This window comes from Sander lucioperca, chromosome 21 (assembly GCF_008315115.2).
Source record: "Sander lucioperca isolate FBNREF2018 chromosome 21, SLUC_FBN_1.2, whole genome shotgun sequence".
Lineage (NCBI taxonomy): Eukaryota > Metazoa > Chordata > Actinopteri > Perciformes > Percidae > Sander > Sander lucioperca.
In genome coordinates this window covers 8,296,075-8,309,545 of record NC_050193.1, presented here as the reverse complement: position 1 = coordinate 8,309,545, position 13,471 = coordinate 8,296,075, and the positions used below count along the sequence as shown (strand labels likewise).

The 13,471-nt window shown below is 47.4% G+C and overlaps 1 protein-coding gene across 10 annotated transcripts in view; it reads right to left on the bottom strand.

Moving 5' to 3' along the window:
• Positions 1–13,471, bottom strand: part of LOC116059345 (BAH and coiled-coil domain-containing protein 1) — a 63,921-nt gene that overhangs the window by 12,576 nt on the left and 37,874 nt on the right. For 5 of the 10 annotated variants that reach the window (XM_031312362.2, XM_035996621.1, XM_035996618.1 and 2 more), the window contains 11 exons: positions 13,205–13,330; positions 10,623–12,992; positions 9,713–9,827; positions 9,384–9,601; positions 8,768–8,929; positions 7,306–7,577; positions 6,582–6,915; positions 4,747–5,670; positions 3,182–3,351; positions 2,260–2,396; positions 1,869–1,982 (listed from right to left, as the gene is read on the bottom strand). In XM_031312362.2, the coding sequence (XP_031168222.2) occupies positions 1,869–1,982; positions 2,260–2,396; positions 3,182–3,351; positions 4,747–5,670; positions 6,582–6,915; positions 7,306–7,577; positions 8,768–8,929; positions 9,384–9,601; positions 9,713–9,827; positions 10,623–12,992; positions 13,205–13,330 (4,942 nt within the window). The remainder of the gene's footprint in view (positions 1–1,868; positions 1,983–2,259; positions 2,397–3,181; positions 3,352–4,746; positions 5,671–6,581; positions 6,916–7,305; positions 7,578–8,767; positions 8,930–9,383; positions 9,602–9,712; positions 9,828–10,622; positions 12,993–13,204; positions 13,331–13,471) is intronic. The other 5 variants (XM_035996620.1, XM_035996623.1, XM_035996619.1 and 2 more) reach the window with 4 other exon arrangements.

Below are 13,471 nucleotides of genomic sequence, written 5' to 3'. Positions count from 1 at the left end.
GGTGCAGTACTTGATTTTACATAACCCTGCCATGTAACGCAACATGGGGCTAATCATTTCCCAATCTGCTTGTTCCGCACACGACAGAAACAAAAGGGAGTACACCCTGGCTGCCTTAAAGAAAAGTACATGAGCTGTGGCTCAAATTTCAACACAATAAAAAGACAGTTGAGTCTACTGAGGCCTGCAGAACACCCCATCACCCCCATGTCAGGCTGCACCCTCCCTTCCACTGCACTTTGCTGCAGGGCCTCGGCCCGTCACCCTTACAATTGGGTGTCATTGTCACCCAACATCAGCGTCCCCACTCCGACCAGTGCTGGCCTGGCGAGGGGGCATGGGTACATTGGTGGAAGGAGAGTGGAGGTGACACCACAGAGGGGCAGCTGGGAACACTGTGGACTGTTGCCCTAGACTGGGTAAACCCAGCCCGATCTGCCGGCGATTTGATTTCGCCCTGCAGCTCAGGCTGGAAAACTGTACGTTTATCTATCCTGCTTCCGTTACAAATTTGCGGGAACCAATCACAAACTGGCTTATCCACCTGGCGCGCTATTGGCAGGTTTAACACGATGACGATAGAGAAGCGACCAAGCAGCTTCTTGTTTACATTCAACAAGCCGGCCACCGAAGCGCAGCACTCCATGGCAGCAACCCGTTGATGCCGCTGTCGCTGCTACGTCACCCGGATCGTTGGTCTGATTGGTTGAAGGACTATCCAATTGTGTACAGAGTCATATGAACTATGCCCGTTGATCACGCCTCTTGTGCAGTAGAAAATACAGAGCAGACTCCCCAGACTAATGTTCAATCTTAAAAGATTGAGCTTGGTCTGGTGATAGCCAGACTACCGTTTCCCAGAAACCACAGTGAGAAAAGGAGGGAGAAGAGTAGATGGAGAGAGAGAGAGAGAGAGAGAGAGAGAGAGAGAGAGAGAGAGAGGGGGGGGGGGAGGGGGGAATGCTGCGAGGTGACATTTAGTGCTCTAAGCCTTTCCAAACCCTGATGACAAGGCTAACTGAAGCTTGACAGGAAACCTTTATCCCCTAGACCCTTTAGGTTTATCAGTTCCCCCACCTCCACCAAACAGCACTGCACCCGTTTTGACAAAAGCTGACACTTGCATTTTTTTAAATGTCCCCAACACATTTTGAAATAAAGTAGGGTCCTTGTTCCTTGAATATCCTCCAATCTGTATCCTCTATAATCTGTCTTTCTCTTTATTGTTATTCCAATGCTCTGCTATTCCACTAATTGTTTTTTTTCCCCTCATACACACATAGACAGAGCTCTAAATGTCAGCTTATCTCTCAGTGCCTGGACTGTCTGACCCTCATGTTATCCTTTGGACCCCTGGTGACCCAGTGGGGCTGTAATGGCAGTGATGTGTCACATTCCTGCTGGTGGGACAGATTACAGGAGAATTCATGGTACTCTTATTACATCCTCTGCCTGTCATCTCCACGCCCCCCCGCCCTACACACACACACACACACACACCCTCCTTCCCACCACCCCAAATCCAGCCCCAGCTAAGCTGAACATGCACAGTAATGCCACTGAGGTGGGTTAAAGCCTTATGAGACCTGTGAGCAGTTTTTTAGGTATGTGTAGTCCATATATCAAGCATACAGAAATATTCTGTACTAGCAGACATACACACAATTGACACTTATAATGCTGTTATACGATTAACGCCACTGTTGATTAGATTAGAAAAATGGACTCCCTTGAATGGTTCAGCTGTGTGTTTTCCCATTTCCTGTTATGCCAATGAGAGACAGTTCCTGTATGCCAGTGATACAGAGGGGCTTATCGGGCAAGATTGGACCACAGCCAGCCAGCGTAGATGGCTGAGTGATACTCACTTGACTTTTCTTTGGCCCTCAGATGAGGACACTGGACCTGTGGTGAGGGTGGGTTTCCGCTTCCTTGGCCGCCCCGGTCCTCGCCGTGCTGGGCTCCGAGGTGTTTCCTCCTTCCTGCTTGCACACGCAGACATAAACAGACAAGCAGAAAGAGAGAGAGAGAGAAAGAGAGAGAGAGAGAGAGAGAGAGAGAGAGAGAGAGAGAGAGAGAGAGAGAGAGAGTCTGAGATACTACAGATATCTAAACTGAAATGGTCGTAGCATCAAAGAGTGCAGAAAGGAATCCTCTTAGAAATTAGAAGCAATTGTGTTTAATTTTATTACTTTTGAAATCTCTGAATGCAAAGGGTAGAGATGAGCTTAAGGGAAAGGAGGATAAGGTCACACTCACTGATGATCGTGCTTCCTCTGAAGTTTGGCCAGCTCCTTTTGCTTCTCTTTGTAGCAACGTTGTAGCTCAGCCAACTTTACACGCATTGCAAGCTCAGGACCATCCATTGTTTCCATGCTACCTTTGGCTGGGCACACCTGAGGTACACATCAGTTAGTGGTTATTTTTAAACATTATCTATTCATTTATTTATTTATTTTATTTAAAGGTGCTCTAAGCGATGTCACGAGTTTTTTAGGCTACAACATTTTTTGTCACATACAGCAAACAAACATCTCCTCACTATCCGCTAGCTGCCTGTCCCCTGAACACACTGTAAAAAAACGTAGGGCTGCTCGATTATAGGAAAAAATATAATCACGATTATTTCGGTCAATATTGAAAAAAAAAGTTAAATAAATCAACAGTAAAAAAACGCATACAACTGTGAACTTTGCCTTAATACTTTTCCTATTTAAACTTTATTTTTTCATTCAGAACACAAGAGAAAATAAGAGTTTACTTGCAAAACGTAATGAGCTAAATAATTGTTTTTCTCGACAATTCAGTTTTTGTGATCATTGGGAGCCGAAATTATAATCACGATTAAATTTCGATTAATTGCACAGCCCTAAAAAAAATGTGGTCTCTGTAGACAGCCCAGGCTCCACAAACGGCAACAAAAACAAACTGCGCCAACCTGCACCACTAAACATAACAAACAGGGTTCCAGCCAATAACCTATAAAAAGGATTTGGGGGTGGGGGTTGGGGGGGTTAGTGCGCAGAAGGGAGGGGGAGGGGACGGGATGAGGAGGGAGAGGCGAGCTTGTTTGACAATACTTCGAACTTCAACAAGAAGTGACGACACCCAACATCGCTTAGAGCACCTTTAAATGAAAACATTGCAACCCTAAAGGAACTTTGTTTTGTTGCAGTCTTACTGGTTCATTGCGAGGTGTCCAGCTGCATTTCCTACGTAAATTGAGGATCCTGCTGGCTGGGAAGTGTCGCCCCGAATCCATGCTGCTGCCTTCATTTGAGCCCATCTCCAGTGCACGGGCTGTGGCCAGGGTAGCTAGGCTCTGGAGGTCAAACATCAGCAACTCCTCTTCTGTTACGGGAACAAAAAAAAATGTTTGGTTCATATTGTGTCCATGCATGCTTGATTTAAAGACACTACAATTGAACTAAGCTTGTTTTCTTCAAATTTGTCAAAGTGACCAAGAAATATTTATGCATGTGAGTGTTACATGTGCACATTCAGCATCAGAACTTGTGATATAGTGAATAAATGGTCAGAAAGACCACTGAGGGAAATTGGGCACCTCGAAACAGCAGCATATCGTTTCAGAGTTCATATCAATGTGGACTCACCAGATGATTATATGTCAGTGGCCATCTGGGCCAAGCTCTTCCTATATAGCCCTATCTGCCTGTGGCACTGACTGGACTATCTGCCATCAATGGACTGAGCTAAAGGCTGAATATCAGGGGTTGCCGTCTAGTCACAGGGAAGAATGAACTTTTGTTAACAAAGTAATGCTATCTTCTTTACATATAGAAATAAAAAAATACTGATTCTTCTCACTTGTTTTAGTACTTGTTTTGGTAAAGACTATTGTTGTGACTCGACATGTGCCACTTCCTTGAGCTGTCAACAGTATCGCATCAGAAAGACATCACTGACTCTAGAATCAGTTGATGATATCCTTTTTATAGAACCCTCTTTTGGGAGCGATTAAATGCATTAGGATGTGGTAAACAAAAAACATCCTTTTGCATGAATAAAAAAAACACATGGCGCTTTGAAAAACAAGGAAGCTTTTAAAGGCACTTTAAAACAATGGGGTCTAATTAGCCAGGCAATGCTCCAGGGTGCTGAAAACATCGACTGCTTTTGTGATTACATGCTAACTTTCAGTAACGTGTTGTGTGTGGGAGAAAGAGAGGGAAGCCAATTGGTGTGTCTCTTTCCCTTTTTGTTAAAGTGTGTGCATTGGGAATTGCGTGTGCATTTGGTTGTGTGTGCGTTTGTGCACACGTGTGGATCAAACAGCGGCGGGATGGGGAGATAGAGAGACAGCTCCCTAAGGAAAGCTGGATTGAGAAAAGGAGGTGTACACCCCTCACTAGTAGTTCAGCCCTGTCTTCCTGCTTCTTCTCCCTCTCCTGAGGCTCTGCATCGTTAGAACAGCCTTTTAGAAAATAAAAGTGCCTTTAACACACCAAAGAAGAGAAACGGAAAGTAGGCATGCAGAAAGCTTCTCTGGGGACATGTCATAAACCACCAGAGGCTCTTGAGACCAGCAAAAAGAGAGGAGTATCTGGGAGGGAACATAGAGCGATGGAGGCTAGGCCTGAGGGGGGGAGGGGGGGGGGGGGGGACGCGGCGGACGCAGAGGAGAAGGAGGGTATACTACGAGAGAGAAGTGCATTCTGCTGATATGAGTGTGTTTCTGTGTGCATGTTAATGTGTATGAGTAATCGAGGACCCATTGTCCCTCACCCTGGCTTTTCCCACAGGTGCGCTTTTGCTGTTGCAGCTCCAGATCTGCCAGCTCACTCAGAAGCTCCATACCCTGGTGGGGGTTAGGCTGCGACGGGGCAACTGATGGGGTGCTAAGAGGGAACAAGGGAAATGGAGGTACATCTGTGCAGAAGGCAGCAGCAATCAGCAGCTCCAGACTCCAGTAGCAGGGCACAAGAGGTTTGTGGGGCACAGCAACAGTTGCTTGGTTTTGGCTAGGGGCTGAAGCTGAGGCAGGGGAAAGACACATAAAATCCACTGAGGCGTCATCAGGGGTCATCTCATTCTTGTGCTGCTGCTCCCTGTCCTTTGCCTTAGAGGACTGAGGCTCAGGAGATGCAGGATCAAGCTCGATGATGGTGGGCAGCTCTGGCTCCTGCTCTCCAGGCATGCTGGCCTTTTCAGCATGCTCCACCTGGCCCTCCTCCCCCACCGCCTCATCATCCTCTTCCTCTTCCAAGGTGATGACAGTTTCTGGCCTTTCAGGCTCCTCTGTTGAAAGGGGGACTGGACAGGAAGCAGCCTCACACACTGGGCTCTTGGCAAGGGGGCAAACCAGCACCTCTTCCTCAGCAGGCCCCTGCTCCTCCACCTCCCTCTCTCCAGGCACATAGTTGGCTGCTGTCACCGCTGCTACCTCCACCTCCTCCCTCTGTTCCAGAACCACTCTTTCCTCTTCTTCCTGCTCCACTTCCTCGGGTTGGAGTGGCTCTGGGAGGGACCTGACCACCGCTTGGCAGTCTAGCTCCTCCCCCAGGCTGGAGAAAGACTGGGGAGCATGCTCAGCAGGCTCCACTTGGACTGCTTCCAGGTCGGCTGGCTCAGCCAGTCGAACATCCTGGGGGGAGGGCCCACTTTTGTAGCTCATGGCAATTGTAGGGTAGGTGTATCCAGGAGGCAAGTCTATAGTGAGAGAAAAATATAGATAATAAAATCATCAATTGTCAATATTGGCTAAACAATTCTGATAAAACCTCCCACAAAAACATCTCATAATGTCATTATTTTGTATGTGATATTTTGGTGTAAATACATCAAAAAGCACCAGTTTATGCACATCAAGTCCTTCCACATCAGGCCCACTCTAAACTTAATTCCCTTGCTACCCTTGAGGTCACAAGGGATGAAAACCAGGAAAAGGAAATGCACCCTGCCTTGACCCCCCAGCAGCAGGAAGGATAGAGGGCCACATGCAAAAATGTGTGAGTGTGTTATTTGAAGTGAGCCAGGCTTTGGTTTATCAGAGCACCTGACACAATTCCTCTGGTGTGCGGCGGCTGTTAGCCAGACATTAATGATGATGAAGAGAGTGCAGGGCCTGCCTCCTACGGGGGTGGAGGAGAGGTGAGTGCTGCTATTGAGGTTTTTCTCAGTCCTTACCGAGGTAACGGTAGTGGAAGCTCAGCCAGCAGCCATTTTCTGCAGCTTTGAGCTGATCAGTCAATCAGGGGCTTGCCTACAGAGCCACCCACACACATTACCACAACACCAGTAAACAAAAAGGATCTTTTACAACAGTGGCTATTCCAATTACCACTGCATATAATGTACAAGATGATACTATATCCGAGAATCCACTGTCCTTTTTTCTTTTGCTGTGTCAGAGTTATTTGGCTTAACATCTATAACTAGCGGCATCTTAAACTGATTATAAACAGCATGTTCTTTGACAGGCTTTCATCTGATGTTATCAATGTAGTTCATACTGAAGCCATTGCCCAGACATTGCAAAGGCAGTTGGAAAACTTTAAGGCACATTTGTATATTTTTGTTTGCTTTGTTTGATTTGTATAGATACTTTTGCTTATGCTTACCGGGCTCCAGAGACTGTGGGTAATCCTGTGGAGGCTGTCCCTCTCCTTGCTTGTCCTGGGATTCGGCCCCCTTGGGCATCTGAGGTGGGGCAGGGCTGATGGCAGGTGAGTGAGGGGCTGCTGCGGCAGGACTGGGAGCAGGGCAGGGTGTAGAAGGAGTGCTTTTTGGATGTGGTCGTAGTGACGGGGACTGGCAGCAAGGGGACAAGTGAGCGGCACAGGCCCCAGGGGGAGAGGTGTTCCTCTGAGGTGGGTTGTAAGAGTAGGGCTTGGCAGGTTTAGACGTTCTGGGTTCCGAAATGAGTTCCTCTAATTCAACCGGCCTCTTCTGCATCTGTGGCATTAAAATAAAGTTATTTTCATTTCTACAGTTAATGAAGGGCCCTACAAATCTGGAAGATTTCAAGCATGTCAATTTCTATATTAGCAATGTAATAACTAATTCCTTGCAATCTAGTCATTGACACAAAAAGATATATGCTCAGCAGCCTATATTCAGTGATGTTCTCCATCCTTGTGAAAAAGTCAGCATATCCCAATATTTTTTAGGAGAGTTAAAAGTAGACTAAATAGTCTTGTGAGAAAATGCTTGAGTCTTCTTCTCTTTGTTTGTCAAAATCATCATCATTTATTGCCAAGTAAGTAACACTTACAAGGAATTTGCATAGATAGATAGATCAGATTTAAATCTTAATGCTTCTTGCATATTTTCACTTCTAATCACCTGTGAATTGTGAGTAGCATGATGTTGCATGTCCATGCCATGTGCAGCCCTGTGCTGCTGCTGGGTTTGAGACTGTGGTTGTGGTTGCTGCGACTGGTGGCTCTGGTGCTGATGTTGATGCTGATGCTGGAGCTGTTGGTGTTGCTGGAGAGCGTACAGCTCCTGTTGCCGTAGAAACTGGGATCGGGAGTACACAGCAGGATGCTGCATGTGGGAGGGTGGGCCCCGGGCGCCATACACAGGGGGCCACAGCCCTGGTTGCTCCATCACATCTAATGAGAAAAAGGAGGAGGAATGTGACTGAGTGGGCTACCTTCAAAAAACAGGACAAAAAGACATGCATGCACATACACACTTTAGCAACCTTTTCCTTTGGATTCATTCACATTAACACTATGCACACACTAGACTACAACATTGTGTTATCCATATCCTTATCCTGTCATTATCTACCTCCCACATACCCATTTCAAAACAGTGAAACCATTATGGATCATTTAAAAATCATTGTATTCACATTTTATAGGAATGACAAAAACAAATGCCTTTAGAAAAAAAAGATTTTTGACTTCACAGAACAACATCTCCCCAGGCAGCAGCAAATCCCACACTCTCCAGCGCTCTGAACAGAAAGCTGTCTCATAAGAACTGCCTTGAGAATTAGCTGGAATGCTGGGAAAAGTTATAACAATGTTGAAATGTGAACAGATGATGATAGCTGTAGGTTGGTTGGAGGTCAAAATACTGGGCTGGAAATGCGCATTTGTCTCACTGGAGCATTCAGCGTGGACTTCCTGCCAAAAAGTCCCACCTGCCCAGCCAAATCGCAAAAAAGGGTCCGCAAAATGAGCCCAGCAGGAAGCTTGGTTCCATTTCTGCGGGTGAACCTTTTTCTTGTGGCTTTAAGGACCAGTGCAACTTGGTGTGGGTGATGTGCTATGTCAGAGGTCCCACTTGTAGTGAGCCTACACTGTAGGAACCTCAAAAACCTAATTTTTACATACTCTCACCCTTTGCCCTTGACTCACCCCTGCACACACTTTATCCTACACAACCCTAAAACTCCTTGTTCAGAGACATAAACTTGGATCTTTCCTATGGGAAAGCTTTTGTGGAAGCATTTCCCTTCACGGCTGAAACTCCTGTGGAGCACAGAAGGAAACATACCATCAAGGATTGTGAGCTAATTAAATGTCACAGCCTGCTCACTGAATATGTGTCTACAATAAGTTTTGAGAAGTGATCTTTTCCCTCACTCTCACACACTTTCTGTGCTGTGACGATGAGAGCCTTTTTCCTGCAGCAGGTTGTGTGCAGAAAATGTTTGAATTGTGGTGCGTGTCTGTGAATAAGCCCATTAAAGGGAAGTTCATCAGCAGTCTTCACAGGAAGTGACCCTGTGAAGAAAGTGCTTTATAAATACACTTGACTTTACAGAGGAGAAAGCAAGGTTATGGCATACCCAGGTGATGGGTCGCAGGATGGGCGGGAGGCTCAGTGGGCAGGACCACCAGCTGGGCAGAGGGGTCCTGAGGCAAAGGTAGGACTGGCTGCAAAGGGCCTGGCATGGCTGCAGAGAAACCTGGGGGCAGATTCTGGTGCAAGGCTGAATGACCTATACCTGCTTTATAGAAAGGATGCCCATTTAGATTTATATACCCATCACATACAATGTAAAACACTGCTACAAATATACTACAACTATCAATCATAATCACTAAATTATGAAATAAATTCTAAACCTGACTGGGAACCAATGAAAAGATGCTGAAAGTTGAAATTACATGTTCTCTTCAGCATAATATAAAATCATGGCAGCTGAATTCTGCACACATTTGAGATGACAGAGTTCTGTAGGCACTTAAGAAAACTCATTATTTGCTGCTGAGCAAGATTATATAAAAGCATAAATGACCTGTAAGTCGATGGAGCATAGAAACGCCTATGTTTTTTACCTATTCCATAAATAGACAAGCAGAACTGTACTGTCTTTCTTTACATGATCTGTAACACTGTAAAAAGTCACACAGTTGTAATGTGTAACTACAATCTCCAAAAAAAAAATAATATTCTCTCACCATAAGAGTGTCCTGTCATCCAAAGGGATGGGCTTCCAGTTCTTGGCATCCAATGATGGTGGGCAGAATGTGCAGCAGGATCTCCTAATTGGCCAGACTGGAGGGAAGTCCCACCTGGGACCATGAGATGAGAAGTGAGGTCTCCATGACAGCTGTTGGAGGGGTGACAGCTGTTGGAGGGATGGATTCTTGCAAACTCCACCCTTTCCTTATTATCCCTGGCATCAGGATGAGACAAAAATAAGGAAATACATATGAAGACCACTGAAGGTTTTTAACAATAACATATTTTAAATGGGTATTGAACTTTTGGCTTTACAGTTGCTTACCTGATATATGCATCTCTCTCTCTGTCCAAGCAAGTCAAACCTATCTGTTCCCCACTCATCCTCTTCCTCTCCTCTTCAGTGGTGGGATCTGAAGGATACATAGAGCGGGGGGGACCTGTGGGACAAACATTAGCTTAACTATTAGCTCTTACCTGGTGAGAACATATTCCCAAGTCTCTCCCAATTTCTCAAAACACTACTATGACTCACAAGTAGGCCTGGGTACCGTTACCAGTACCAATATCAGTACCTTTAAAGTGTGTTCCATACCAATAGAGTATTTCACTTGATACATTTTTTTCATGGAATACCCATCGTATGAATGGAAGCATCTTGGCATGCTGAACTGAGAACTCTGTGAAATACACGCGCTTAAATTCACCACACCACAGATTGCGGTGTTTTGCTGCAAGCAAAACCATACACATAGTAATTCTTTTCTAGATCTGGGTACGAATAGGATCGAATGCAGGAATCATTTGACTGGAGAAGTTTCTACTTGGTACTGGGTTATTTTGGTCAATACCTTCAAAAGGTATTAAGTACCGATACCCAGTCTTACTCGCAAGGGACGTACTGATGCTGCTTATTAGTTTGCCATTTCAACCATACTTTGAATTACAGTACCAGTCGAAAGTTTGGACACGCTTTCTCATTCATTTGAATTGGAAAGTGTGTCCAAACTTTTGACTGGTACTGTACATACCATACAACAACACCACCTCTTAATGTATTTACTACTTAATGTTTGTGTCGTCACTGCAAACGGTGCTCAGTGACACCAACACTCTTCAAGCTTATAGACGTTGTTTTCACATCTAATTCACCAACAGGTCACAGATAAGAAAAGAAAAAAATAGTCTCTGTTCCCTGCACCTCTGTTCATGAGGAGGTGACCTAGACTGCTTACCTTTCACCGAGGGATGTACCCTGCCCTGTCGGCTGTTGGGATGACTCTCTGCTGAACGACAAGGTGGCTCCCTCTGTCTGGCCACAGCCACTGCTATTCCCACTGGTGGCTGTCGCACCTCACTTTCCCCATGACCTGTGTCCCCCATTTCTCGACCACGCCCACTGTAATCAGGGCGCTCGTTATCATTGCCGGGGCCCTTTCTGGTAGGTAAAGTCTGTTTGTTGACTTGCAGGACACAGCTCCCTCCGGCAGGACCGGATTTGAGGCTTCCTAGCCCTCCAAAGGGGCTTTTCTGGGAGAGGAGCAGTGGCTGTTGCTGGTTGCTGTACTTCAGTAAGCTTTTCATGGCACTGCTCTCCCCCTGACTTGGGCCCTGGGGCTCAGGTTGCTGCTGTGGCTGCTGCTGTTGCTGACTGAGGGGAGGTGCGGGGGGAGGCTGTGGAGGAGGCAGGCTAATTCCCGGCTGCTGCTGCTGCTGTTGTTGCTGTTGCTGCGAGTGTTGCCCACCAGTGCTCCCTAACTCCATGTAGGACTTCCTCTGCTCCTCCTCGGGTTGTGACATGTGGTGGGAAGGCCTCATGGTCCAGGGTGGCACTTGGGGCTGCTGGTGGTGGTGCTGCCCATTGCTGTTGCTGTAACCATAAGGAGAAATGTCCATCTTTCTTTTTAGCTCCTGGCTAGTCCCCTGGTTCAACTCAGCAGGAGAAGGAGCATCTGGGCCAGGTCGGCCATGCTGCTGGTGGCGTATCCTGGCTACCTTTTGGCCATCTCTCTGTAAGGAGCAGCTACCTCCACGACCAGGGCCATGGGCTGCTCCAGCTCCACTATGTTGACCCATGCTTTTACTTCCAAGTGGGGAGGAGTTAGGCTGGGGTCTTGGATGGGAACAATCTCTGTAAGGAGAGGTGTTGACAGAATGAGGGACAGAGTGTCCAGCTTTGGGACCCTGGGGCAGCGAGGGCCTGAACACATCCATGTCCACACCACTGTTGATACACTCAGCACTGCGTGATCGTACAACCTGGTGTTGCTGTTGGGGATGTGGAGGCTGTTGTAGTTGGGGAGGTGCAGGAAGCTGTGAGGGCTGCAGGTGTTGGTGGTGGGACTGCATCCAATCTGGAGCCTTCTCTGTTTTTCTGTATGGGTGCTGTTGTTGTTGTTGTTGTTGTTGTTGTTGTTGTTGTTGTTGCTGCTGTTGTTGTTGTTGTTGTTGCTGCTGTTGTTGTTGTTTTCTGTGCCAACTACTATGGTGCCCACTGCCTCCATTCTTTTCTATTACCTTATCCTTGGCATTGCCGCCTCCCCCTCCACTGCTCACACCATGGCAGTCGGGGTTACCAAGCTGGAATGGCCCACTAGATTTGTCCCCCAGGCCTGCCACAGATGGCACAAATGTAGGCCCTGTGACTTTAGGTTCTCGCCCCACATTGGCTGGCCCCCTCTCATGTGAGGCAGGGTTGGCTAGAGGAGCAGGAGGGGGCGGGCAGAAAAAGTCTGGGTGGTGGTGTGTATGGTGGGAATGATGTGGGTGGTGTGGGTGGCTGGGGTGAAGTTGAAGGCAGTGGAAGCCCCCTGGGTGAGGATGTGTATGGGGGTGAGCATGGGGATGCGAATGGGGGTGTGCCCCTCCAGCAGCAGGACCCATGTGCAAGGGTGGGGGTACAGCGTAGGACAGAGAGTGGTGGAGTGGTGCCTGACCCCTTTCCAGACAGTCTGAAGGTTGTTCACTTATCCTCATCTCCCCACTTACCCCCTCCTTGGTGCAGCGACTACTGCCGCTTGACCCCATATGTCTGCCCTGGCTGCTCCCCCCACCCCCCATAGCCCCAAGGGCTGTGCCCTCCCCCCCACAGCTGGACATGGAGGCTTTAGCCCCTGCTCCAGTTCCTGCATCTCCGTTTTGCATCTTGCCATTGTGCAAGCAGGCACTGAGGGGCTTGCCCATACTCTGAGGGTGTTCCTTGCTATACTCCATTGTGAGGGATGCCTTGTGCCTCTCCAGGGCTCGACTGTTGACCTCCTCCAGGGGTAGTGGGTGCTGTGGATAGTGTGGGTGCTGCTGATGGGAGTGGGAATGGTGGTGGTGTGTGGGCTGGGGTGGCTGGTGGCTGTGGTGCTGTTGCTGCTGCTGTCTCTCTTTTGCCTCCTGTTTGCTACTGGGCCTCTCCTTGTCCTTTACAGGTACAACTCCTCTCTCCACAGACCCTTCTTTGATGCCCTTATGTAGACCCGTCCCTACCCCTGGATCTCTGTCTCTGCTGCAGGACCCCTGAGAGTGTCCTGAACCTGCCCTGGACATTGGTGGCAGACTGTGATTGGCTGAGATGAGAGGTGGCTGGGATGGGAGACCTCGAAGATAGAAGTTTTCTGAGAAGAAGGAAGGCAGGCAAGTTAGGACAAATGCATTAGTCAAGAAAGGAAAAGGCAAGGACAGAATTAGATTATTCAACTCTCATGATAGTGTCCCCAGGCATCCTTATATCAATATCCCACATCAAATTACACCATACTATGTTGTATAAATTGGATTTAAATGTCTTATTTCTGTCTGATTACATTTTAATCATCGCATGCCTCACCTTTTTGTGTGTCATAGAAACGGTGCTGCCCGTAGAGAACTCCACTGTTGGCATGGTGATCCAAGTGGCTCATGGGAAGAAAAGTGTGGGCCAGACTCCCTGAGAATCGAGGATAGCCTGGAGCTGCTGAGATGGATAGCATCAAGAGGGAGAGAATTGATAAGACAGGACAATAACCTCCAAGATGCAGTTATCCAGACTAACCCAGCATAATCCTTCAGGTCCAATGCAGCTGGTGGTGTTCATACGCAAATAAGTACTGGCTCT